The sequence below is a fragment of the Cervus canadensis genome, chromosome 7 (genome assembly GCF_019320065.1).
Source record: "Cervus canadensis isolate Bull #8, Minnesota chromosome 7, ASM1932006v1, whole genome shotgun sequence".
NCBI classification, from domain to species: Eukaryota; Metazoa; Chordata; class Mammalia; order Artiodactyla; family Cervidae; genus Cervus; species Cervus canadensis.
Genome location: NC_057392.1, coordinates 70618270 through 70643831, shown reverse-complemented (window position 1 = coordinate 70643831; position 25562 = coordinate 70618270). Strand labels below are relative to the sequence as shown.

General features: G+C 37.4%; 1 protein-coding gene across 5 annotated transcripts in view; it reads right to left on the bottom strand.

Annotated features, from left to right (window-relative positions):
• The window catches only part of PLD1 (phospholipase D1), a 221864-nt gene that overhangs the window by 48720 nt on the left and 147582 nt on the right, over nt 1-25562 (bottom strand). For all 5 annotated transcript variants that reach the window (XM_043473733.1, XM_043473736.1, XM_043473732.1 and 2 more), the window contains 2 exons: nt 9709-9819; nt 3915-4003 (listed from right to left, as the gene is read on the bottom strand). In XM_043473733.1, coding sequence (XP_043329668.1) covers nt 3915-4003; nt 9709-9819 — 200 coding nt within the window. The remainder of the gene's footprint in view (nt 1-3914; nt 4004-9708; nt 9820-25562) is intronic.

Below are 25562 nucleotides of genomic sequence, written 5' to 3'. Positions count from 1 at the left end.
CCTACATCAATAAAATGCAAGAGTTGACAGAAATATAATGCAGTTTTGTAAATGAGACATAAATTGTCCCCTAAAATTGAGAGACTGAAAAGGATGCAAGGAATCCGTGTGTGTGTGTATGTTTAACTGTAAACAGACTGTTTTTAAGTTATCTCAGAAACAGTCTTATGGTGACTTTCTTAATAAAATCATTTGAGAAGGCAAAGAATAAAGTTCATCTGTAAAAACACAGACTGTTATTAATATTTATGGGCATATATCCTGTTCTAGGGACTTCTCAGGTGGCGCTGGTGGTAAAGAACCTGCTTGACAATGCAGGAGACTTTAGACATACAGGCCCAATCCCTGAGATGCGAAGATCCCCTGGAAGAGGGCACAGCAACTCACTCCAATATTCTTGCCTGGAGAATCCCATGGACAGAGGGGCCTGGAAGGCTACAGTCCATAGGGTTGCAAAGAGTTGAACACGATTAAACCAACTTAGCACGCATGCATGCTGTTCTAGATGAGTACTACATCATCTTGGCTGTGCCCTGGAATTACTTGTAAACATTTATAAAATAAAAGTGCCTGGGTTCCCCTTCAGGAAATTCTGATCCAGTAAAGCTGGAGTGGAGCCAAGCCCTCTGTGTTTTTGTGAAATGGTGATTGTGATGCGTGGGACCGGGCTCTGCAGGATGGGTGAGTTTTGTGCCGCACTGCCCAGAGGCCCTCACTGTGGGCCCAAGACAGCCATTCCCTCAGCTGCTGAGAGTGCTGGCTGCTGCCCCTCACCACTCACGCACAGTGGTCCTTCTCAGGAACTGACCTCCAGAAGCCAAAGGAGCCTGCCTCACTCAAGGTCATACCCATTTCCCGGAGTCGGCCTACATCCAATGACCAGTCAACGGGAGGACAGGATTATAAAGGTCCAAATGGCTTGCCTCAATGTGGAGCAACCCTGAAGTGGTCTGCAATCCTGTCAATGAATGGGAGATACAGGTGGCGCAGTGGTAAAGAATCTGCCTGCCAGTGCTGGAGATGAAAGAGACACCTGTTGGATCCCTGGATTGGGAAGATCCCCTGGAGTAGGAAATGGCAACTCACTCCAGTATTCTTGTCTAGTAAATCCCACGGACAGAGGAGCCTAATGGGTTACAGTCCACGGGATTGTAGAGTTGGACATGAGTGGGCCCGGAGCCAAGCTGCCAAGCTGCTGTGGGATGCAGTTGGTCCGAAGTCCAAACACTTGGCCTCAAAGCTGTTTTTGCCTTCTGCTGTTAGTGTCCCAGACAAGGCACATCACCTCTTTCATCTCAGTTTTAACTTTAAAAAGGGGGCAAAGAAAAAGATACATATTGCAATCCCCAGACCAATCACTAAAAAATGAAAAGGTATTAAATGCTAATAAAGGCATCAAACAGAAAAAATAAAAATGTATAGCAACAATAATAACAACAAAACTACATGATCTACTTTCAAGAGTAGTTGTGAAAATTCAGTAAGAGTCTGTAGATAGAATATGTGAATCACATAAAATGCTGTGAGCTTCCTTGGTGGTTCAGTGGTTAAGAATCTGCCTGCCAATGTAGGAGACACAGACTGAACCCTGATCCAGAAAGATCCCATATACCCTGGAGCAACTAAGCCCGTGCACCGGGACTATTGAGCCCGTGCTCTAGAGCCTGGGACCCACAGCTGATGAGACCTTGTGCTCAATAAGAGAAGCCACCGCAACGAGGAGCCCACGCACTGCAACTAGAGAGCAGCCCCCACCCGCCGCAACTAGAGAAAAGTCCATACAGCAACGGAGACCCGGCATAGCCATAAATAAATAAATGAATATTTAAAAAATGCTGGTAGTGGCCATTGTAAATTGTTCTTAGGTCTAAAAAGCCCCACATATTTATATGTGAAAAAAGATATTAAAGTACTACATGGCACTGGACGTCAAAAAATGGTTTGAGTTCCAAATGTATATGTACTTAATATTCTCCACCGTATACATTCAATGAATTGAAACAATAAAATGTAATGATTTTCTTGGGCTTCTCTGGTGGCTTAGACAGTAAGGAATCTTCCTGCAATGCAGGAGACCTGGGTTTCATCCCTGGGTCAGGAAGATCCCCTGGAAAAGGGAATAGCAATCCACTCCAGGTTTCCTGCCTGGGAGATCCCATGGACAGAGGAACCTGGCGGGCTACAGTGCATGGGGTCGCAAACAGTCGGACACGACTGAGTGATGAAACCACAACCAGTGATTTTCCTTATTTTGCTGTTCCTACACAGAGCTAAAATCAGTCATAAAAAGAACTAGTCCCACGTGTCAAGACAATTCAGCAGGGAAGAACAGACTTTTCAACAAATGCTGCTTGAACAACTGTATATTCCACATACAAAAGAACAAAGTTAGACCTCTATCTCACAGCATATACAAAAATTAACTCAAAAAAGTCCTAAATATAAGAGCTGAAACTATAACATTCTTAGAAGGGAACAGGCATAAATCTTCATGATTTTGGACCAGACAGTGTTTTCCAGCTATGAAGCCAAAGTACAAGCAATAAAGGGAAATGAAGATAATGAACTTCATCAGAATTTGAAACTTTTGTGTTTCAAAGGACAGTATCAAGAAACTAAAAAAGAAAACACACTGAATGGAAGAAAATATTTGCAAATCATAAATCTGATTTGTATGCAGAATATATAAAGGACTCTTACAACTGAATAATAAAAAGACAACCTAATTTAAAAATGGACAATGATAACAACGAAAGGACAATAAACAAACAAAAAAAATACTCAGTATTATCAGTCACCATGAAAATTCAAATCAAAACTACATGAGATGCCATTTTACATCTACTAGGATGACTATAGTCAAAAAGAAAGATAATTGTAACTATTAGTAATGATACAGAAAAATTGGAAACCTCATATACTATGGGAATGTAAAATAGTGTTGCCACTTCTGAAAACATTCTGACAGTTCCTTAAAATGTTAAACATTAGAGTTACCATATGATCCAGTAATTTTACCCCTAAAGTAAAGAAAACATGTCTGCACATAAAAACCAGTACAGAATATTTATAGTAGTTTTATTTATAATAGCCAAGAAGTAGAGACAAACCAAGTATCTACCAACTGATGAATGGATAAGTCCTTTTATATGACACATAGACAGATAATGGGATATTACCTGACAATAAAAATAAATGAAATACTGATACATTTTATAACATAGATGAGCCTTGAGAACATTTAGCTAAGTGAAAGAAGCAAGTCACAAAAGGCCACATATTGTATAATTCTATTTACATGTGGCATTTCTAGATTTCTAGGTTGCCAGGGGCTAAGAAAAGGAAGAATAGGCAGTAACTGCTAATAGGTATGGAGTTTCATTCTGGAATGATGAAAATGTTGTAAAATTGATTCAGAGATAGTTGTACACAACTCTGTGAATACTAAAAATGACTGAATCGTCCACTTTGGGAGCATTGTATGGTATGTGAATTATATCTTAACAGAAGTGTTATTAAAGAAAACAGTCACATGAGCTGAAAAAGACAGAGGGTAACAAGAATTTAAATATAACCCATGGGAAAATGTTTTGACTGTTTTGCTTTGATTTTTAAGTGAACACAACTCACTGTCTGCCTTTAAATAAATCAAATCACAAGTCTAATGTGTGGGAAAGAGACTGGCCAGGAAAAAATGACTGCTCTGGGAGCATTCAGAGTTCCTCAAAAATGGACTCAAAAATTCTCAGCAACTGACGCAGATTTAAGGACTCAATAACCTACTGCTAGCTGAACAAAAGTCATGTCTGCTAGAAAAAGACGGTATTTTAAAAATGGGCTTTCAAAAGTCATTTTAGCAGTAAAGGCAAGAACATCTGCAGTAACAACTTCTACCAAAATGCTAAAAAGCTTACCTGTGAGCTTTAAGTATCCTTTGAGCAATGGCATTGCCAATCCTGTTGAACACAACTCTGTTATCAGCGCAGCTTACGAAAAACTGGTTCTATGCAAAATAAATGAGATAATTATATAATAAATTTCTATCTTAGTAGTATGCATGTAAGGAAAATATGGTATATAATAAAAAAATTACACTGATATTTAAAAAAAATGTTTCCCTGAGCCGATATGTTCTGATCCTGAAAATGACACTGGGAATAACTGAGATGAGAGTAACTATATAAAGTTATATGAGAATAACTATATAAGGAAGTCTCATCTCACTCTGGGTCTCATGCAGTTCTAAACAATATCACTTATATCATCTTACACACAACTTTTTGTTACCACTTCCAGTTCTTCTAAAGTATTGGGCTTCTCTGGGTCCCAGATAGTTGGAATCCAATCATAAGGCAAACCATTCCACATCACAGTAATCCAAGACTATGCCCCAACCAGTGATGCTCAAGAAGCTGAATTTGAATGGTTCTATGAAGACTTATAAGACCTTCTAGAACTAACACCAAAAAAAAGATGTCCTTTTCACCATACAGGGGTGTAATGCAAAAGTAGGAAGTCAAGAGATATCTGGAGTAACAGTTAAGTTTGACCTTGGAGTACAAAATAAAGCAGGGCAAAGGCTAACAGAGTTTTGCCAAGAGAACGCACTAGTCATAGCAAACACCCTCTTCCAACAACACAAGAGACGACTCTACACATGGACCTCACCAGCTGGTCAATACTGAAATCAGACTGATTATATTCTTTGTAGCCAAAGATGAAGAAGCTCTATACAGTCAGCAAAACAAGACGTGGAGCTGACTGTGGCTCAGATCATGAGCTTCTTATTGCAAAATTCAGGCTTAAATTGATGAAAGTAGGAAAAATTACTAGACCATTCAGGTATGATCTAAATCAAATCACAAATCCCTTATGATTAGACAGTGGAGGTGGTGAATAAATTCAAGGGATTAGATCTGTTTAGACAGAATACCTGAACTATAGATGGAGGTTTGTAACATTGTACAGGAGATGGTGACCAAAGCCATCCTCAAGAGAAAGGAATGCAAAAAGGCAAAATGGCTGTCTAAGGAGGCCTTACAAATAGCTCAGAAAAAAAGAGAAGCGAAAGGCAAACGAGAAAGGGAAAGATATATCCAACTAAATGCAGAGTTCCAGAGAACAGCAAGGAGAGATAAGAAAGCCTTCTTAAGTGAACAATGCAAAGAAATACAAGAAAATAATAGAATGGAAAGACTCATTTCTCTTCAAGAAAATTGGAGATACCAAGGGAATATTTCAGGCAAAGATGGGCACAATAAAGGACAGAAACAGCAAGGACCTAACAGAAGCAGAAGAGATTATAAAGAGGTGGGAAGAATACACAGAAGAACTAATAAAAAACATCTTACTGACCCAGATAACCATGATGGTGTGGTCACACCTACAGCCAGACATCCTGGAGTATGAAGTCAAGTGGGCATTAGGAAACATTACTATGAGCAAAACTGGTAGAGGTGATGGGATTCCAGCTGAGCTATTTCAAATCCTAAAAGATGATGCTGTGAAAGTGCTCAAGAAGCCAGCAAATTTGGAAAACTCAGCATGTGGCCACAGGACTGGGAAAGGTCAGTTCTCATTCCAATCCCAAAGAAAGGCAATGCCAAAGAATGTTCAAACTACCATAAAATTGGGCTTATTTCGCATACTAGCAAGGTAATGCTCAACTCCTTCAAGCTAGGCTTCAACAGTACATGAGCCAAGAACTCCCACACGTACACACTGGATTTAGAAAAGGCAGAGGAACCACAGACCAAATTGCCAATATCCACTGGATTATAGATAAAGCAAGGGGATTCCAGAAAAATACCCACTTTGGCTTCATTGACTAGGCTAAAGCCTTTGACTGTGTGGATCACAACAAACTGAAAAATTCTGAAAGACATGGGTATACCAGACCACCTTACCTATCTCCTGAGAAACCCGTATGCAGGTCAAAAAGCAACAGTTAGAACTGGACATGGAACAATGGGCTGATTCAAAATTGGTAAAGAAGTAGGTCAAGGCTGTATATTGTCACCCTGCTTATTCAACTTGTATACAGAGTACATCATTCAAAATGCAAGGCTGGAAGACTCACAAGCTGGAATCAAGATTGTTGGGAGAAACATCAACAACCTCAGATATGCAAATTTATTGTTGTTGTTTTTCAGTCACTAAGTCTTGTCCAACTCTTGTGACCCCGTGAGGACTGCAGCATGTCAAGTTTCCCTGTCTTTCACCATCTCCTGGTGTTTGCTCAAACTCATTTCCATTGAATCATTGATGCCATCCAACTGTCTCATCCTCTGGTGCACCATTCTCTAGATGATACCACTCTAACGTCAGAAAGCAAAGACGAAGTAAGAGCCTCTTGATGAGGGTGAAAGAGAAGAGTGAAAAAGCTGGCTTGAAACTCAACATTCAGAAAACTAAGATTATGACATTCAGTCCCATCACTTCATGGCAAATAGATGGGGAAAAAGTGGAAACACTGACAGATTTTATTTTCTTGAACTCCAAAATTACTGCAGATGGTGACTGCAGCCATGAAATTAAAAGACGTTTATTCCTTGGAAGAAAAGCTGTGAGAAACTTAGAGAGACTATTAAAAAGCAGAAATATCACCTTGCTGAAAAACGTCTGTCTAGTCAAAGCTATGGTTTTTCCAGTAGTCACATACAAATGTGAGAGTTGGACCATAAAGAAGGCTGAGCACCAAAGAATTGATGATTTCGAACTGGGTGCTGGACAAGACTCTTGAGAGTCCCTTGGACAGCAAGGTGATCAAACTAGTCAATCCTAAAGGAAATCAACCCTGAATATTCACTGGAAGGTCTGATGCTGAAGGTAAAGCTCCAATACTTTGGCCACCTGATGCAAAAAGCCAACTTATTGGAAAAGATCCTATGCTGGGAAGGATTGATGGCAGGAGGAGAAGGGGGCAACAGAGGATGAGACGGTTGGATGGCATCACTGACTCAATGGATGTGAGTTTGAGCAAACTCCAGGTGATAGTGAAGGACAGGGAGCCTGGTGTGCTGCAGTGCATGGGTCACAAACAGTCGGACACAACTTAGTGACTGAACAACAGCAACATGTCATCTGAGTCAGGTAGAAAGCTAAACAATTGTGTAATTATGCAAATTCATTGTAGATTACGTTCTTAGAATGGTAGGAACATTCTGAACTTAATAGGGAAATCAGGTTTTCCAGACACACTGTGTAGATGCTTATGATTAAAAATCCTATATTGGCAAACATTCTATCCCATGCTAAGTTTACTTTCTGAACAGGGTAGATGGCAGAATCCTGATTTAATTTTCTCCACTATTTCCTATTATCTGCTTTGGCCTTATCACATTTGTTTAGGTTTTTTACTATTCCTGGACTTCTATTTTAAATAGTTATAAACCTCTCTTACAAGTATGTTGTACTATATAAATCAATCAATAAGATGGAAGGAGAAATAATTTTCTCTCTTTTTGCTTTAAGTACTTCTGCTTATAAATTCATGCATCATTATTTAAAACTGTTACTAAAAAAAAACCAGGTACAAGATTATTATTATAATGGTATGAAAGATTTAGCTGCTGCATAAAGGACTGTTGAAAATTAGGTACAAATATTATGAATATTACACATTCTATTTACTATACAAATTGTTTTAACACACCTGTAATTTATAAGTATAGTCATCACAGAGTAACCTCTGCTAATCATCTTAAAGTGTTAAATAGGCAATAACTCAAAATAGGATTATTATCCTTTGGCCACATTATCATTTTTACTATTGCACAAGCTTTTAAACTTCAGTGCATAAATCTGTTAACAGCTTCCAAAAGACAAAATTAGAAGAAGTCTTTGCTCAAAAACTCATTTGAGAATGTTTCCCCTTTAGGGCAGCAAACAATCAAAATCTCAGGGGCTACCAAACCATGTTTGTTCTTCTGAATTCCTATCGCAGAGAAGCTTAGCATTCCTCAGCAGCTGTAACACACACTCACGTCCTTCAACTTCTCCTTTTTTGGATACAGGAGGGTGAATGCCAACCGCTTACTTTGGCTACAGGCATTTCAATCAAGTTTATGTCCATAGCCATGTGCACCCACATGGCATTACTGACCTTGTTTACTGCCATGGTAACATTACAAAGAAAGTGGATTTAATCTATGAAAAAGAGACAAAGCAAAAGGATGCAGGGCAATGGATGAACCAGCTATTAACACCTTGCATTATTATTGAACAATTGTTAAAATTATAATACTAACAATATTAGTTTTATTAAACTCTAGACTTTATTCAGATTTTACTAATTTTTCCACTAATGTCCATTTTCTGTTGTATGATCCCATCCAGGATACCACACTAAATGTAGCCTGCTAATATTTTTTATCAGTCTTCTCTTTCTCTAGGCCTATGAAATAAATTAAACTCCAATTCTTTCCCACTTGCCTTTAATGAACTGTTACTTCATGGAAGGGAAGGGCTAGGACTCAAGGAGAAGGAAAGTGGGTCTAGAATGTTTTTCCCCAGCAACCCCATCTCTTTATTGAATTTGTTACAATATTGCTTCTGTTTTATGTTTTGGTTCTCTGGCCATGAGGCCATGTGAGATCTTAGCTCCCCAGCCATGGATGGAACCCACAACTCCTGCATTGCAAAGCGAAGACTTAACCACTGGACTGTCAGGGAAGTCTCACCACATATATTTTAAAATTCAGTGGGAAAGAAAAGACTAAAATAAAGAGGATAGATATGCTCCGAGTGACTTTTCCATGGTCACGGCTTTTTATTTTTAAAGGCTATTCCAAGTGTTCGGAGCTGTCTTCAGATCTACTTTGAAGTACAATTAAGATTCCCAAACTAGTACCTGCAGATTTCCTCCTATTCTCTACACACAAACTCTGGGATCTGAAAAAGCTTTATAACGAATAGTAGTTGACATGGAATTGAAGAAGGTGGTACCTGCCCTCAATATTCTTACTTCTCCCTTTTCCATGTTCCTTTTCCTGCCTCTCCCCACTCCAACATCTCTGAACCATGGCATCCAGTGGTCTCTACGTTAACGGGTTAACGGCTTACCCCTGTGTGTGCTCTCCTGAAGCAGCACACGCCTCATATTTACACCCTCCAACTCAAGCCAGATCAAAACTTACATCTTCATGGTGGGATATTTCTGGCTAATAACATTATAAGTTGATACATTCTGATAATAAGGACTTAGGGAATTTCTATTAGAGTCCCAAGTTAATGAAAATGCAGAGTGAATGTCAGGTATGCCAGGGAAGTCAAATTTCAGGTGACCTCTTCACATCTTAACATGCACTCATTCATGGAGCAAGTCCTGAGTGGGGACCCTGCACTCTCTGTGTGATATGACAGGAAGGCAGATTGTCATACTAATTTAACGAGCAAGACTTACTTCTAGGGATTTCGCTGGTGGTCCAGAAGCTAAGAATCCACCTTGCAATGCAGGGGATGCAAGTCCCATCCCTGGTCGAGCAACTAAGGTCCCACATACCGTGGAGCAAGTGAGCCCATGGGCTGCAATTTATGAGCCCAGACATTCTGGAGCCTCTGTGCTGCAACTACAGAGCTTACGTGTCACAACTAGGGAGTCCATGCGCCACAACAAAAAGATACCACATCATACAACCAAGGTCCCACATGCCACAACTAAGACCCAATTCAGCCAAATAAATACATAAATGTTTCAAAAAGACTTACTTCTATATAGATGTAGTGCTTGCTGTTCTCTATCACATAGACGTAAGCAGCATGGATGGATTCTTCATGGTACTTGATACCAGCAGACCAATCAGCTGCAGAGCGGAGTAACTATAAGGCAGCAATCAGAAATGAGCAGATGTAAGACAATGGAGATGATACCAGAGGAATTACTACAATGAAGTCCACCCTTTTCTTCCAAACAGCTTATTGATTACAGTGGCTTGTGTGACATGTGTGCACTGAGGGAGAGACGGTGGATAGGGAACTGACCCTTAGATACAATCCACAATAAAGAAGCCCAGCTGGAAATCCCATCCTAAATATATGCTCTTCCACCCAGGATTATTTGCATTCATGACTGGAAATCAGGAGGTTGTGGTTTCTAAAAGGAGCATTTCAGAAGCACCTCTTTTGGTGGCTGTGAGCAGGGTGACCATTTGTACTCTTCATTCCATGATGGCCCCACAATTATACCAGAATCCTGGTGTGTTAATGACAATTTTACTCTCAAAAGTGTCCTGGTTTGATTCATATGATATGGTCACCCTAGCTCAGACTTGATAATGTGATTACTCTTTTCCCTCAAATATACACTGTTCAGAACTGCTGTTGTTCATTTGCTAAGTCATGTCTGACTCTTTGCGACCCCATGGACTGCAGCACACCAGGCTTCCCTGTCCTTCGTTGTCTCCTGGACTTTGCTCAAACTCATGTCCGTTGAGTCAGTGATGCCGTCCAACCATCTCATCCTCTGTCACCCCTTTCTACTCCTGTCCTCAGTCTTTCCCAGGATCAGGTTGCTTCCCAATCTTTTCCAGTGAGTCAGCTCTTCACATCAGGTGGCCCAAAGTATTGTCGCTTCAGCCTCAAGCATCAGTCCTTCCCATGAATATTCTTAAAGGGTTGATTTCTTTTAGGATTGACTGGTTTGATCTCCTTGCTGTTCAAGGGAGTCTCAAGAGTTTTCTCCAGTATCATAGTACAAAAGCATCAATTCTTTGGCACTCAGCCTTCTTTATGGTTCAACTCTCACATTTGTACATGACTACTGGAAAAACCATAGCTTTGACTATACAGATCTTTGTCGGCAAATTTCAGAATAATACATTCTAAAATACAAACAGATTCATTTAGACATCTAACCTTGATTCTAATTTGATTTTAATTAACTGTCTAATCCTTGATGTGTCACTTCAACTATCAAGTTTCTCATTTATACTGCCTCCCTCTCTTCAGACACTCACCTGCTCCCACTTGGATTACAACAACAGCTTCCAGATCAGACATCTAATATATGGTAAATACATGGATGCACAGTGAGACAGCCTGGGTTCAAAGTTTAGCTCAACCACCTAGCGGCTTTCATCTTGGTCAAGTTTCTTAATCTCTTTGTGCCTCAAATTTGTTCTATAAAACTGAGTGTCCACTTTGCAAGGCTGTAAGAGGATTCAAAGAATTACTATCCAGTTTGCAGAAGGAGGCTGAGCACCTAGTAAGTGGTACATAAGTGTTTGTTGTTATTAATGAGAACCTTAGAGGATGCATTTGAACTGTAGCAGATCATTCCATAGGTGCTTCTGACTATAGCTATGCTACAGTCTGGCCACATAGAAGGCTTTTTCAACACTAAGAATCCATTGGTTGTAACTTTTTACAGCATTCTAATCAGTGTTTCAGTATACCGTTGGGCACATAGTAGGTGCTCAATAAATACTTATTACCTGACTTTCCTTAAGCAATAGAATGTTATCATAGAAGAATCACTATAAAAATATATTCATTAATCCTAATTTGAAATGAGTACTGAAACTGTTCCTCATGAGGTCAGCTGAAATTAAAAATAAAATAGCCCATACTTATTAGAAATTTATAAAATGATCCAATACAAAATCAGTTTTATGTCTATTACAAATAAAAGGTCCAACAAAATTCTTGCTTTAATCACTAACTTTAAAAATTGCACATACTGATATAAGACTACTGAAATCCAAATCTAATACTAAAACTGATTGTGCCATTCTCAGAATGCTATTTATTTATTCATTATGAAGTATTTATTATAATATAGCTCCCCAAAAAGCATTTTACTCAATGCTATCTGATGAGTATGTGTAATGAAATTAGAAAACTTAACTATGAACAAGAATAGTCAAATATCTCAGAAGGAAACTTACAAGGAAAACTTAGATAAATATAATACACACTGGGAAAGTATCTTGATTCACATAATCTTCAGGGAACTGCATTACTGTTCATCAGCATAAATAACAAAGGTTAAAAAAAAGAGGTTTCAATTCTTTGTCCATTCAAATTTATGTTGAATTTTGTTGCTAAGGTGCATGGCTCTGAAAATGCAGGTCATCTTGAGCAGATTCTTTGGCCACACATCCTGATACAATTCTACATTACTTTGTCAACAATGTGTATAACTGCAGCGTGTATTGGAAAGGTAGGAACACTTGAGGCCTGCACTATTGCTCTGAACTTACTAGCTCTTTCACCTTGAACAAGTCATTTTAATATCATGGAGGCTTGATTTCTTCTTTTGAACACTTGAGATAGCTTTGTCTGTCCCTGTTTTTCTCTTTCTCTCATACATACACACCTGCCCACCCACAAACTCCCATACAGAACTGCTGTAAAGAAAAAAAAATGGCAAGACAAACACAAAGCACTGTTACACAGCACACAGAAGATATTTGCTATATGGTAGATCTACCTTTCTAAAGGCTTCCCTGGTGGCTTAGATGGTAAAGAATCTGCCTGCAATACGGGAGACCAGGGTTCAATCCCTGGGTTGGGAAGATCCCCTGGAGAAAGGAATGGCAATCCATGGCAGTATTCTTGCCTGGGAAATCCCATGGACGGAAGAACCTGGCAGGCTACAGTCCATGGGCTCGCAGACTCAGACACGACTGAATGACTAACACACACACACACCATCCTAAAATGTTATGAGCAAAGTTTATATACTGCCCTTGGTGGTAATGTCCTAGTCTTGCCCTCATATCCAAACACCTTACACTTTCTTTACTTTCTCAGTTTCAAAATATGTTCCTTCAAAGATTTAATAAACTTATTCACATAAGATATAAATCAGGAGTGTCGAGCAAGGATCAACTCAAAGGTCGAGTCTAATTGATTCCAAGTGGCTTCCTGGACAGCTATGTTGAAAAGTGGATTTTTGGAACTAGACACATGGGGGAAGAAATCTGGGTTAATGGCGAATGGCAGCCAGGAGGGAAAGCACGAAGGTCACATATCTGCCATCTTTCCTGTGAAGGATAATGGTAAATGTTTTCCTTTCTAGAAGCAGTTAAATGTTTATAATAAGTACATTTGTAAGCCAAAAGAAGACCATTTTGTCATTAGCCTGTGGGAGAGCATAAATAAAGTAGAGGGAAGCCCCACCCCTGATGCCTATAAAACCATACAAGGTAGATGGTTACCTACACCCTAAGCAGGTTTAGCACCTTGTGTCTTATTGTCTGAATCCAAATCTGTATCATTTTCTCAAAATGAAAATTCATTTAACTTAAAAAAAGTCATCGTTTTTGGTTAAACTTGAACATATTCTTCAAGTAATACAGAAAAAAATTACTTGAGACTATTACTCATTTTTTATGATTTTGATTAGCTAAAATCTGTTTATCACCACAAGATAATTAAAAATATGAATTTCTCTTTTACCACTAAACCAGGGGCCCTACGGTTATGTACAAACCAACTCAACTGCTTTAAATGATTGATAATCTAGAAAATTTGTAAACAAATCTAGCCAGAAAGCCAAAGACATTTTGATTGACTTACTTTTGTTTTAAATTTACGATTTACTCACTTCTTTTCTTAACTGACCTGACCAACTTGTCTTAACATTTGTTTCAAACCGATGTAACTGAGACAAACCTCAAACTCCCCCTCACATACACAGAAATGTGGCTTATCTTACTGCCCCAAGTATATTGAGTGTTGGGGTCCTTTAATGGACCAGAACCTTGTGGTACGGAGTCGACGATAAGAAAGTGAAAGAGAGAAAGAGGCTGATATCCCTTGGTTTACGCAGAGGACCAATAAAGTCCTTGACACAGGACTTGCATCACTCACAAAGGCACCAGGTGCCCTCTCGAGGGGGTCTTAGAAGCCCGGGCAGAAAAGTGAGCACGACGGGTCTCCACGCTCCAGAGAGTCAGCCAGAAAAAGAGAGAGAGAGAGAGAGAAAGAGAGAGAGACAGAGACAAAAAAGACCTGGGGACCTAAGCTCTGATGAAGCAAAGGTGCTTTAAAGATTTTCCTATGAGTATATATAGGCTGTGGTACAAGAAACTTCTTTTGGGAATGATAGAGTTCAGAAAACCAAACGTACAGCAACCGTTACCAAGGGAACAAGGGGTAATGTTAGTCACAAGGTCAGGACACAATCCATATCTCAAGAAAGGGGAACGAGACTAAGCAGTTTTGTCCTAAAGAGAATGTTTAGTAAAGGAGACCCAAGCCTGCCTCACACAATGACCTCAGTCCCTGGGAGCAGCGTGCTGTTCCACTTGAAGAGGGACAAAGGACTCATGAGAGACAGCACGTAGGAATCCTCCCGTCAAACATTCCCTGACAATTCCCCCTTATTTATTTATAATATTTGTAAGAAGAGTTTTGACCATCAGAGTTTATTCAGTTTTGACAATTTTTGCATGAAGGTAACAGTAGACAACAAATATAATTGTTAAGACAATCACCAAAATTATAGTTTTAGACCCAATGTTATGAGTAAGGCTTTGAAACCATCTATGTGGGTCTAGCCCAGATAACTGATCAGCCAATTGTTTAGCTAAAGTTCTCATACTAGTGGAAGAGGGCAGATTATTAGAAAAGGTTTTACATATTTTTTTGTAATAACTGTACATTTAGAAAGGCATTATCATATATGTTTTTTAAAAATGAAACTTGATTTGTTTCTAGTTGTAGCCACTATTATAGAAATGAACAGGAGTAACATGAAATTGAGTAGAATTTTAATCATATTTTAGCATCATCTGTTTTTGTACATCTGTTCATTGATCTCTAACCCATTTGATGGCTGTTTTCAGTTTTTGTTTTTTTGAATATTTTCATCTATTTGAGCCTGAGTGGCCCACATAGTATGAGCATCTTTAGTCCAATTTTGGATAAAATTATGTGTTTGAATTGAGGTTTGTAAAGTAACGCTAGTGATTACAGCAATGGTGTAAATAGTTATTAATCTTATAATGTCAAAAATCAGCCATCTAATGAATCATTTAGATCATTAGAGCAATTTAGTAAATAACTGGGAAGCAAGTCTAGCCTTGGGACCTTTTTCTCAGGGCCATTGGAGATTTATTGGTAACCATAGATTATGTCAAGATCGAAGAATCAAAAGGGAGTCATTTTTTAAGGAAATAGAGGAGTTAAGACAAGTATATAATTTACAATTTATGCAAGTTATAGAACGTAAAGTCTTATTGAATTGTAAATTTTTTATAGCTACAACAAAAGGAAGTGGAACATAGGCTTGTATAAAATATGATTGATTATAGTGAAAGAAATAATTGCTATAGCTATGATTGGTCCCTGTGGAATGTCTGGTCTAAGTATCAAGTTCTTCAGTGTTTGTAGCAAGTTTTTAGATGTTTCATTGTTTAGGCCCAATCTGTTTATCAAGGATGATTCGAGGATGAGGTGGGGGCCATTTTATCATCAAGCTAGCCAAGAAGTCTTTTGTCACGGTAATGTTTTATTGTAGTATTAGTAACCTTCTATGTTACTTGAGTAATATAATCATACATAGTATTGTTAATATCATCTGAGCAGTTTAATAACCACATACTATGGGGTCTCTAATTGACAATTGTATGATTAGCTATAAACATTAATTTTCTTGGTTTGGCCTGACATTTGTCTCAATGAACAGGAATATATTTAAAGTTTTTATTAGTAAACCCTTTGCATGTTGTTCTTTGTTTTTTTCTTAATTTTTTCCCTAAAGTTTCAGTAGTATAAACATAGTTTACTGACAAAGAAAGGGCAGTAAATAATCTAAGTAGTGTCCGAAAATCTTTTTTTGGAGGCAGAACGAAAGCCCAAGTTTGTTGACTAACGTTTATACATAATTTTGTTGGGCCCATACATAAAGGAAGGACTTCATAACCTAGAATGATATTAATTAGTTTTTGTTTGTTTTTTTTTTTAGGATGAGAGGGCCCCTCCAAGTTTTAAGGAGGGGGCATATGTGTTGACTCATTAGTGGATATGATTGGTTTTATATCTGTCTATTTTACAACCTACAATAAAAAAGGGGGGTTAGGTATATAAGCCCAGTAAGTATGATCAATCAAGTCAGCCTGAGAGGGGGAAGCAAAAGCAAGCAAAGCAAGCATAGCGAAGAAAAATATTTTTAGGATTTTGAGGCATTCCCTGTTGAGAAATCAGGTTTTCAGTTTAATTAGTAAGGGTTTTTATCTGTCCCCAAGTAGGGAGATCATAAGGTCGATGACGTCGAGTGCGGCGTTTTTTGGAAATTTTTAATGTCGCCATGGCTTATATTGGAATTTTTTTGGGGGTTTTTTTTGTTGTTTTATCTCTAGTCTGAATGTTGGGGGCTCTCTTAGGTTGAATCTTCTGAAGAGGAAGTCATGTGAGCTCGTTGGATCTACCTGGAGAAATAGAAGCATATCTTTTTTCTGTAAGATTAGTTTTTTAGATTTCCATTGATTAGTTAACCTGTCTTGATATCAAATGGGCAAAGGAAAGGAGGTGTCCTATAATGTTTCAAAACTTCTTTTTTTGTTTGTTTGTTTTTTTGTTTTTTGTTTTTGTCAAAACATCTCTTTGTGGTAACTTTAAAAACTTTAAAACAAATAAGGCTATATTAACAATAGTTATAAAAAGAGAGGAAAGTGATAATGATGAAAATATTCTTAGGAAATATTTTAGTCTAAAAGAAAAAAATCATTCAGAAATCTGTTTGGGACTGGTATTTGGCTATGGTTTGTGTTATTTGGGGCAAAGGATTAGGAGTAACCATTCAAATATTTTTTCTTAAGTGAAATTATTGAAGAGGTGATGTAGAACAACTTGACAAATGAAATGTTGCTCACATCCAAATATATTTGACCTTGTCTTTGAAAAAGAAATGTAGCTTAGCAACTGTTGAATCTCACTGTTCAGTGTGTTAAAGAGGATGACTACACTTTTAAGACAGACCTGAAAAGAAGGCAAACATTTCACATTTCTGATATTCTTAGGAACAAATAATCTATTCGGGAAATGGTGTTTTTTTTTTTTTTTTTTTTTATGTTGTTTTCACCCTGTTTTAAGAATCTTATACATTGGGAACAGAAATAAAGTCACACCAACAATAGTTATAGGCTTAAAGACTACACTACACCAGAATCTAGTAAAGTTTGTTCTGGACAAGGAAGACAAAAGTGTTTTTGTGTATTTTTTCTTATTTAATTTTTTATTTGTAGTTACAGTGTGTACTGTGTTTGTCTAATCATGTCTTGTGTTTGTGGACTATAAGGAATGTCTGTAATCTGTTTAATAGAGAATGAATGTAAAAATTGTTTGAACTGCTTAGAAATATAGGCAGAGTCATTGTCTGTTTTTATAGAATTATGTGTTCTCATTATCGTGAAGTAAGTTGATAGGTGGGTTATAACATGTTGTGTAGTCTTACCTTAGAGAGGTGTTGCCCCTAGAAAAGAAGAATTTGTATTGATCGAGACATGTAAGAAGGAAAAGGAAGAAAGTTTAGGACAATGAGTTACATCAATTTGTCATAAAATTTTTTTTCATTTGTCATAAGCCTTTTTAAAATTTCAGCACTAAATATCTTTAAAAGTTAAAAGGCCAAAACAAAGTATGATAGCACAATAAACAAATGTAATGTTTATTTTAAATAAACATATCATACTTTGTGGTTTTCATTGTGATCCACCCAAGCATTTCAACTGTATTTTCTAATATATTTGCAGTCTGAATGTATCTGCTGACCAAAGTTAATTCTGTTAAATATTGTTTTTTCAGAATTTTTTTTTTGTTTCCAATTTGGTTTAATTTGGAGAAAGAACATTTGTTGTAGCTAGAACGACAATGAAAAACCAGTCTAGTAAAGCTTATGTAAATACCACTTTATTTTATAATAAATGTTTCAACAATTAAAAAAATATTTTTGTATTTATCATTTTATTTGTCATTTTTTATATCTTTCTATTAAAAGCATATATTTTACTTTTTTATAGCAACATGAAATGTCTTATATGTTAGCATTTTATAGACCATTGAACATATTTCTCAAATCATATTATATTATATATATATTTTTATATAAATATATATTTATATTCATTAACAGCTCAAAATCTCTTCAGCTCTTTTGCAAGAAAAACCCCTTTTAAGAGTAAGCCAATGTTTAGCAATTAATGCTTTAAAATTTTACTTTATTTGGAAATGACCCAGCCATTCAACAAACTTTTACTACTTAGTTTAGCACAACTCTAGAAACCTAAGTCACTCTAATCTCAAGAGACGGCTCTAGATTATAGATAATAGATCATTTTATCAAAAATACAATTATTTCTAACAGAGCTTATCTAAAAGTTTTTATCTCATCTATATATTTGTGTATATATATATATATATATATATATATATATAAAGAGTTACCTTTTTGTTGACAAACTTAGTTTACCTTAAACCAAGGCATAATAAAAGTATTATATAATGTTGATGACTCAAGACATGTCTCAACTAGATTAACAAATAATTATATTTAAATCACATTCACATTTAAATAAACATTATACCCAACATTGAACACCCTTTAGTTCATGTAAAGCTGAATTTAAATAGAGCTCATTAACTCTACACTATCTAAAAACAAAGACATACATTGAGACATAGATAATTTTAGATACATAGGCATAGTTTTCTGTTTGAAATTTAAAATATCCTTTTGTTTTATTTATTTATTTTGAGCTCCACCAATTTGTTAATGGCTGGAGTCTTAGATAGAGTGGGCTGTGTATCTCAAGGACATGATAAAAGTTAACTTAAGGGTTTTTTTTAAGCCTATTTTTGTTTTTCAGGCAGAACTGGAGCTCAAAAAAAAAAAAAATATTTTAACAAGTTAACCTTTTTCTAACTGCACGTGCAAGAAGAACCAGTTTTGCAATTTTAAAAAAGATTTTATTTTCATCAGTTTCCTCCGGAGTCTAAAGAATATCATAGCCATTCAGTGTCAAAAATATCATTTTTCTTTTTTGTAGCTATAGTATATTATTAATGATATATGTATGAGGGAATTGTTGTCACATAGGAAGTAAAGCCTTGGCTACAAAATTTTGACAAATACTAGGACTGTTATGGAGACAGCAATAGCACCCTATTTCAGTACTCTTGTCTGGAGAATCCCAGGGACGGGGGAGCCTGGCGGGCTGACATCCATGGGGTCACATAGAGTAAGACACGACCGAAGTGACTTAGCAGCAGCAGTAGCAGGACTTTTAAGCATACCTTGAGGTAACATAGTCTATTGAAATCTTTTATGAGGCCCGATATGATTAGGATAAGGGAGAGAGAAAGTGAATCTCTCCCGGTCTAAAGGGTGTAAAGGCATATTTAAAAAGCAATCTTGTGAATCAGTAATAATAATGTGCCAATTTTGAGGAATAGTAATAGGTGATGGGATCTCTGGTTGTAATGCACCCATAGGTTTTATAAAAGAATTAACTTTTTTAAACTCTGTTAAAAGACACCATTTGTTATGTTTTCTTTTTATAACAAAAATAGGAGAGTTTTAAAAAGAGCAAGATTCCTCAATATGTTTTAATTTTAATTGTGTGTTTATAAGTTCTTTAGTAGCTTGTAATTTTTTTTTGTAAGGGGCCATTGCTTTGTCTAAATAGGCTCATAATTTTTCTCAGTTATTTTAATAATTGTTTTGTTTGTTAAATGAGCAGTGGCCCCTAGGAAAAATGTGGAATGTATATCTGAGTTTGTCATTGCATAAGTAAGTCTCTTCTTATTAGATTAAAGGGTACATTTATTACATAAGGTTTTAATGTTGCGGGTTGGCCTTCTGGTCCCTCACATGAGTATATTTGAACACTTTGATAAACTTTTTGTATTTTAGTTTGAGAAATTCTTGCAATTTAGCAAGAGACCTTTTGTACAGGCCAGGATTTGGGCCATAAATGTTTGGAAATAATAGTAATATCAGATCCAGTGTCGAGGAGACCAGAAAATCTTTTACCATTAATTTTGATATTTATATTTGGTTGGGCATACTCAGATACTAATGATGTTTACAAAGATTGTTTTTGATCTGTACTGCCAAACCCATCTGTCTGTACATTATTAGAGGAATTAATAGAAATGTAAGGTAAAAGTAGTAATTGAGCAATTTTGTCTCCCTTTTTGAATTGCCATAGAATCTGAGATGACATCAGAATTTGAATTTCTTTTATAATCTGAATCAATTATTTCAGGGTGAACAGTAATTCTTTTAGAAGTCAGACTAGATCGGCCAAGCAAAAGACCAAAAGTTTGTGGGGGCAGGGGTCTAAAAAGTCCGGTAGGCACTCTGGTAGGGACTGCTTGAGGGTAAAGGAAAAAATCATTTAGGGCTGGTATATCGACAGCAGCACTGCCAGATGTTGAGGGTTTGAGGGAAAAGATAGAATTTGCCCCTGGTTTTTGTTGTAGGGGACCTGGGGGGGGGTCCCCTGTTTGGAGTTTCCCGGAATAGGTTTTCTATCAATATTAAATTTAAATTTACAACTTTTGGCCCAGTGCATTCCTCTATGGCAGTGAGGGCAAATTTTTGGTATTTTATTAGCCTTCTTAGGGCAGTCCCTTTTTAAATGATTTTTATCTCTACAATTAAAGCATCCTTTATTTTTCTTTTTAAAGGTAGTAGCCATTGCCTCAATCAGCATTTGCATCTTTTGAGTTTCTGATCCTAGATTGTGATAAGCTTTTAAATAATCAATAATAATCCTAGTCTCACAAATTGCAGCTATAGCTCTTTGACATTTCTGATTTGCATTCTCATAAGCAAGTAATTTCTCTAGCTATTTTTTGGTTTCTTCTCCAATTACAGTACAGGAAATAGCAGCTTCTAATCTAGTTTAAAAATTAGCATAACTTTTCATTAGGTTCTAACAAATGAGAGACTTTTGGAGTTGCGACTGTTGGCGGAGGAGAAGCATTTGGAGCAGCCGGGGCAGGGGTAGTAAGAAAATTTTGAGATATTTTGTATTGTTTTAATTGGGCCTTTTGTAAAGTTTAATCATTTAATTTATATTTATGTAATAAGTGTTCTGTCTGTTGCTGAATATTGGAAGGGCTAGAATGTACCTTGAAATGACAGAATTACAGCTTTAATAAGAGCCCATAGGGGCTAGAGATCAATTGGAATATTTTTTCCTTGTTTGGCTGCTCATTTAACATTTTCTTTGACCTGGAGCCAAATATTTAAATCAAAACTGCATTTATCAGGAAACTAAGGATTATGTTCAACTACTGTTTGAAGGCAAGCCTCTATTCATTGGCGTGAAACCAGAAGTCCCTGAAATTTAAACAAATGGTGAAGTAAAGTAGAAAAATAATGGGGCTGGCCAGCCATTTAACCCATGTCTTAGTACTTACCGACCTCAATAGGTCCCTGAGTCATTCCACCCGATATGCCACGTATACCAGTGTCCCTGTTCAGGCACCATTTGTTGGGGTCCTTTAATGGACCAGAACCTTGTGGTACGGAGTCGACGATAAGAAAGTGAAAGAGAGAAAGAGGCTGATATCCCTTGGTTTACGCAGAGGACCAATAAAGTCCTTGACACAGGACTTGCATTGCTCACAAAGGCACCAGGCGCCCTCTGGAGGAGGTCTTAGAAGCCCGGGCAGAAAAGTGAGCACGACGGATCTCCACGCTCCAGAGAGTCAGCCAGAAAAAGAGAGAGAGAGAGAGAGAGAAAGAGAGAGAGACAGAGACAAAAAAGACCCGGGGACCTAAGCTCTGATGAAGCAAAGGTGCTTTAAAGATTTTCCTATGAGTATATATAGGCTGTGGTATAAGAAACTTCTTTTGGGAATGATAGAGTTCAGAAAACCAAACGTACAGCAACCGTTACCAAGGGAACAAGGGGTAATGTTAGTCACAAGGTCAGGACACAATCCATATCTCAAGAAAGGGGAACGAGACTAAGCAGTTTTGTCCTAAAGAGAATGTTTAGTAAAGGAGACCCAAGCCTGCCTCACACAATGATCTCAGTCCCTGGGAATAGCGTGCTGTTCCGCTTGAAGAGGGACAAAGGACTCATGAGAGACAGCACGTAGGAATCCTCCCGTCAAACATTCCCTGACAATTGAGAATCATATCTAACCCAAGCTTTTCAAATCTCAAGTTTGAATACACAACTTTAAAGTACACGTATGCCCTTTTTTTTAAAAGGACATATTTCTAATTCTGTGCTTTAGCCTCAAGATTGTAACTAGAACCAGTCATTTTCCTTTGTACTATGTCCTATTTTTTGACTTAAAGGATAACCTTCTCTTTATCCATAAGCTCTAAACCCCTTACATGTAGTGGGCCTAAGCTGAATATGTGGATTAAAATGCAGAAATCTCTTCTTGAAGGAAGGAAAACTTTCAAAACTTTCTTTGTATTTGTCCCTAGTTCCTGTTCCCTTACTGTAATGCTTTTATTGCCTAAAAACCAGTACATATCTTAATTCCTTTTTATTTCTCTGAGCTCCCAAGTCAATCACAGAACAAAGTACTTTTTTTTTGTCTTTCATACAGAAGTTGGCTTCCATGTTGCAGATCACAAGTGGCATGGGTCAGGGAGAGAAAAGAAGTGATCAGATTATTGAGCCTCATTCTTCCAGTCTGTGTTGAGAAGCACTGCAGGCAAGAAACTGCAGAAAATGACTGTGTTCAAGAATCTGCCTCAGACTACCAAATTCTTCCTTTTTTCTTTTTTTGGCCATGCTGTGCAGCTTGTGGGATCTTAGTTCTCTGATCAGGAACTGAACCTGGGACCTCTGCAGTGAAAGTATGGAGTCCTAGCCACTGGATCACAGGTTATTTCAAGTTCCTCCTTCTAAGAACCATTCACCTATAGTCAAGTGTCATCAACACACACATCACAGTATGTCATTATTCCAATAGGATGATCCTTTGGCCTAAGCAATAGTGAAAAGTTAAACTTGAGGGTGAAGGGATGGAAGAGAACATACTTTTTGAAGAACAAGACTTAAGGGAAGAGAAGTCCTAGGAAAAAACATATAGTTGAGAGCTCTTGGAAGCCAGAATGAAGCAAAAGGAGAATTGGAGCTGAATTTGGGTCTGCAGCCACAGAGGATGATCTCAAAAGGCAAGCATGCCATGCAGCTTTGCCTTGCTGGAGCCCTTGGTGGTTGCAACCATCCTGGGGCTTAATGGAGACAGTCTCTCTGCTGAGCAGCTATGGCCTTGGGCTCTGGAATCAGACTGCTAAAAATCCAGTCTCATCCTCTCCATTACTCACTGTATTATTTTAACCTCTCAAAGCCTTAAGTCTCCTCATATGTAAAAATAAGGGGTCAAAGAGAACACAATTTATAGACTGGTAAGTATAAAATGAGATAATCCACACATCAGTGCCATGCTGGGCACAGGGTAAACATTCCCCGTTCATGTGGCTTCAGCCAGCCAAGACCCACAGCGACATGCACAGAAGTCTTACCATATAAGGACCCGATCTGTAAATGGAAAACAGCTTCCAGGTTAAGAAACCTCCTTTGAAATGTCAAGTGGCTATTTTCCCCTCTTTCCTAGTATCTACTTTGTTCTATCAGCGTACAAAAGATTTTGCTGTTCTTTGAAACATTGATTCCTACACTGACATCCTTTGGAGTGTCATTTGGACATTTTCCCCAAGTGGAAGAGCAAATTCTTCCAGTCATATAACTGGAATGCCATTTACATTTGCCTGCATATATTTTTTCTTTTCTTTTAGTAGAGAGATTGAAGATATGGCTCCAGTGGATTATTTCCCTCACTTTTGTAGGACTTCTTGGCAATGACTGTCTAAGAAATGACTCTTCTACTATAAGCTGCCCAATTTAATAAAAGGTATTATTCCATGTATCGATTCCACGTTGATGCTAATTTGGCATCAAGCACTTTCTTTTATCTTAATAGACAGGTCAGATGTCTTCTGTCTTGGTCATTTATTGTAAATGGCAATGATAGCATTCAGGAACCTATTTTGTTCTTTTTAGGGAGAAAACAAGTTCTTTTATAAACTCTGTGCATAAGCAGTTTCAGAATCATCTTTCCTCCCACCCGCCTCCCCATGCCTTTTTTCTGCTATGTCTTGTCCAGGTGCTCTTGGCAAGCTTTGGGAACACACAGCACTGAGGGGAAACAACCGAGATTATTTAAGTGTCAGTGGAAGTAGCTGAAGTCAGATCTCAGGACTTTTTTTAGAAGCAGAAATTCATGCTGGTGGGGGCAGGTCTCCATTCTGCCTGCTGGAGCTCTAGTCTCCTTGGCTGGCTGTGTCAGTCTTCTGCAACAGCTGGAATTACCAGTAGTATGTGCCTCAGGGTGATTGGCCTTAACATTTTTGTGTTAAAAAATCAAATAACTGGGTTCTCTTCTGCAGATGAAAGAGCAGCATGAATTTCTTTACCTTATTGTATCCAATATTCTTTTTCTCCATTTCAACATATATAGTACGAACAGTATAAAGATTTTTGTATCCAGAACTAAACTGTGACTCATCCAGAGAAATGTCAACTTCTTCACTGCAAACTTGAAAACACTAGGGAATGCCTGAAGGTTGTAGCTAATACTGACATAATTCAAACAAGTATATTCTTCTAGGTGACTTGCATGGATTAATTTCTTTAACTATCACCACAACCCTATGAAACAGGTACTATTTGATTTCTGTTTTAAAGATGAAGGAAATGCATTCAGAGAGAAGAAATAATTGTCCCAAGGTTATACAGCTCATATGTAGTGAAACAGATACTTGAATACAGTCTGACTCTAGAATCTGCCCTTTCCCCTTGCTATATTACATCACTTCTTTTCAGTTATGTAAGCTTGTGGTCTCTAAATTACATTATGAACAAGAAACTATGTTTAAAAAAAAAAAAAACTATGTTAAAATCAATGTTAAAAAGAATAAACCTAAGGAGGAATTTTATTAAATTTCTCAAATAGTCATTTGTCTATTGCCACATGGTAGCTGAGAGAGAGAAAGGTTTGAAAATACCACAACAGATTCTTTAAAAATTAAGTAGCCTCCTACATAGCCAGGTCCTAACTCCCTGCTATCTTCTGGATTCTCTGGAAAACCAAGGTTTGGACTAGGCTATTGTCTTCAACCTCTAAGCACACTAGACATTCATAACTTGACAACAATGTCTAGAACAAGTCGAATAATGTTTACAGCCGGTAAGTAATGTGAAGTGAAACAGTGCTGTGGTCAGAACTTTACAGAAAAGGAGAAAAGGAGCAGTATAATTTCCTTCCTTTCCCTCAGCACCTGGTCCTCTCAGATTTTCCTGTCTTCAAAAAGACACACTTGTCTGGCCATACCCACTGTTTTCACAACTGGAGTTATTTTGGCAGTTCCGAAAACATCTACTGGCAACCAGTGGATGTTTTGTGAGGTCTCAAGCTTTTAAACGATGGAGGAATCTTCTTTAAGAAAAGGACTACCAGTTTATAAATACAAAATTAGTGTATTCTAGGATTTATTATAGCAATCTCTTTACTTGTCTCCTTGTTTTCATTCTCTTTCTAGTACTGTACGTTTTCACATGTATAAATTTTAGGTC